Source organism: Volvox carteri (assembly GCF_000143455.1).
Source record: "Volvox carteri f. nagariensis unplaced genomic scaffold VOLCAscaffold_39, whole genome shotgun sequence".
Taxonomy (NCBI): Eukaryota; Viridiplantae; Chlorophyta; class Chlorophyceae; order Chlamydomonadales; family Volvocaceae; genus Volvox; species Volvox carteri.
Genome location: NW_003307582.1, coordinates 249,231 through 251,967, shown reverse-complemented (window position 1 = coordinate 251,967; position 2,737 = coordinate 249,231). Strand labels below are relative to the sequence as shown.

At 66.2% G+C, this 2,737-nt stretch overlaps 1 protein-coding gene across 1 annotated transcript in view; it reads right to left on the bottom strand.

The window, feature by feature from the left end:
- Positions 1 to 2,737, bottom strand: part of VOLCADRAFT_118507 (uncharacterized protein) — a gene marked incomplete at both ends in the record, with an annotated part of 12,137 nt that overhangs the window by 917 nt on the left and 8,483 nt on the right. The window contains 4 exons of the mRNA XM_002953842.1: positions 110 to 634; positions 1,030 to 1,283; positions 1,338 to 1,428; positions 2,361 to 2,701. Coding sequence (XP_002953888.1) covers positions 110 to 634; positions 1,030 to 1,283; positions 1,338 to 1,428; positions 2,361 to 2,701 — 1,211 coding nt within the window. The remainder of the gene's footprint in view (positions 1 to 109; positions 635 to 1,029; positions 1,284 to 1,337; positions 1,429 to 2,360; positions 2,702 to 2,737) is intronic.

Below are 2,737 nucleotides of genomic sequence, written 5' to 3'. Positions count from 1 at the left end.
TGGCGCTGCCGTACGAAAGTACGTTGGAGAGGGATTCGACGCTCAGTGGCGCAAACGGCGGGAATCTCCCGCTGCCGTCGTACAATACCTCCATTTCCGCGCTGCCCACCTTCCAGCCGGGATCCGAATGGGAGGACAGGCAGGAGGGAGTAAGGAGCAGATTACCTGCCCAGCTACCACAGCCAGCAGCGGCTGCGGCTGTAGCGGCAGCATCGCCGCTGCAGCCAGCTGCGGCTGTAGCGGCAGCACCGCCGCTGCAGCCAGCTGCGGCTGTAGCGGCAGTACCGCCGCTGCAGCCAGCTGCGGCTGTAGCGGCAGCACCGCCGCTGCAGCCAGCTGCGGCTGTAGCGGCAGCACCGCCGCTGCAGCCAGCTGCGGCTGTAGCGGCAGCACCGCCGCTGCAGCCAGCTGCGGCTGTAGCGGCAGCACCGCCGCTGCAGCCAGCTGCGGCTGTAGCGGCAGCACCGCCGCAGCAGCCAGCGGCGGCAGCGGCTGTAGCGGCGGCACCACCGCCGTCGCCGCCGGCTGGGCCCCAAGCAGGAGGGGCTGCCGCGGCAGGGTCGATCCCGCGCGGGCAAGTCGCGGATCCGCACTCGAGCAACCCGTGGGGAACAGCCGTGCCGCGACAGCCCGCCTTTGCGTTTGGAGGTAGGCGGGGCGGAACCGCTCACATGCCTGCCTGTCTGTCTGTTTGTTTATCTGTCTTTGTCTGCTTGTTTGTCTGTCTGTCTGCCCGGTCCTTGAATCCCCCTATTGCGTCCGCTGCCTTCGCAGGAACCCGCGCCTTCTCCTCCCTCCCTTTCGCCCTCTCCTCCTCCTCCCCCTCCTCCTCCTTCCCCTCCTCCTCCTCCCCCTTCCCGAGCCCTGGAAGCTCTCGGCCGCCGGACTACACCGCCTCCACGCCGCCCTTCAACCCCGTCGCCACCCCCGGCGGTGCTGGCACGCGGTTCATCACGTACTCCAGGACGCCCTATCCGGGAAGAAGAAACAGCCACTTCCATCGTCTCCATATCCGCCATGCCTCCTTACCAGGTTATCCCCTCCGCCGCCAGGTCCCACGAGGAGCTCAGATGGGAGGACAGACAGGCGCGTGTTCGCAACGCGGGAGACGCCAACTTGGTGCCCGCTACGTTTGCAGCCGCTGCAGCCGCCGCAGCCGCTGCCTTTGCTGGCGCAGGTACGGGTAGTACAGGTGCTACAGCCACTACGAGGCCTGCTACTGCCAGTGGTGCTGGTGGCGCTGGTGGCGCTGGATCGTCTTCGGGATCATGGTTTGGGTCGTCCTTCGGAGGTGGGTGGGGAGCGCAGAGGGAGGCTGCGCGACCGGCCACGGCTACCGGCGCCCCCCCGGGGCCCTCCACAGCCACAGCGCCCCTCGTGCCGTCCTCATCCTCGCCCTCATCAACGTTGTTTCCACCCTTCTCATTCCTGGGAGGGGGAGGCGGAGGGAACCCGGGTGCGGCGGCACCAGGGCCGGTGGCAGGGCAGCAGCAGCAGCAGCCGGCGTTATTTCCGAGCTTTCCCTTCCGATTTGGCGCCAGCGGTGCTGCTGGTCCTAGCAGCACCGCTGGTGGCGTGGGCCCATCACTGGCAACAGCCGCGGCGCCTACAGCAGCAGCAAGCACGACGACGGCTGCGGCTGCGGCTGCGGCTTCGCACCCTCAAGGTAAGCTGCTCCATGTGTCCCTCCTTGTGTGTACCTGCACGTGCGTGCTGATGTATGTCCCGCACACATCGCCGCGCCGCGCCGTGTGACCTTAAAACCCTAAAACCCTAAGCCCCCCCCCCCCACACACAAGTCACGTCTGGGGTGCAATTATGCGATATTATTGGGAGGCCAGGCACGTCGCGCTGAGGCGCCTCCCCCTGAAGCGAACGAGGGAGGATGATGATGGCCTCCCGCGTACCCGCATCAATACCAATACAACGTCCATTGGGCCCCCCCGGCTTTTAGGGACACACCCGCACTTGTGTGCGGAACATGTAACTTGTAACTTGCTAAGGACCTGCCCGCACTGGTAGAGTGATTTTGTCGGCGGCATAGCCGATACGACCTGATATGTGAGGTGTCAATCCTGATGCAGGATTAGTCACTATATCAGTGATAGCTTGTGCGATAAGGTTGGCGATGAAACGCTTTAAGCGCATGTACGCGTGTGAATTACCCAAATTCATTACGAGTGGCTACCCCCACCTCCGGCGGCAATGGCCACCGCTGCCGCCGGGCCGCGCAACGCCACAGGGGGTACCCTGGCGCTGCCGTACGAAAGTACGTTGGAGAGGGATTCGACGCTCAGTGGCGCAAACGGCGGGAATCTCCCGCTGCCGTCGTACAATACCTCCATTTCCGCGCTGCCCACCTTCCAGCCGGGATCCGAATGGGAGGACAGGCAGGAGGGAGTAAGGAGCAGATTACCTGCCCAGCTACCACAGCCAGCAGCGGCTGCGGCTGTAGCGGCAGCATCGCCGCTGCAGCCAGCTGCGGCTGTAGCGGCAGCACCGCCGCTGCAGCCAGCTGCGGCTGTAGCGGCAGTACCGCCGCTGCAGCCAGCTGCGGCTGTAGCGGCAGCACCGCCGCTGCAGCCAGCTGCGGCTGTAGCGGCAGCACCGCCGCTGCAGCCAGCTGCGGCTGTAGCGGCAGCACCGCCGCTGCAGCCAGCTGCGGCTGTAGCGGCAGCACCGCCGCTGCAGCCAGCTGCGGCTGTAGCGGCAGCACCGCCGCAGCAGCCAGCGGCGG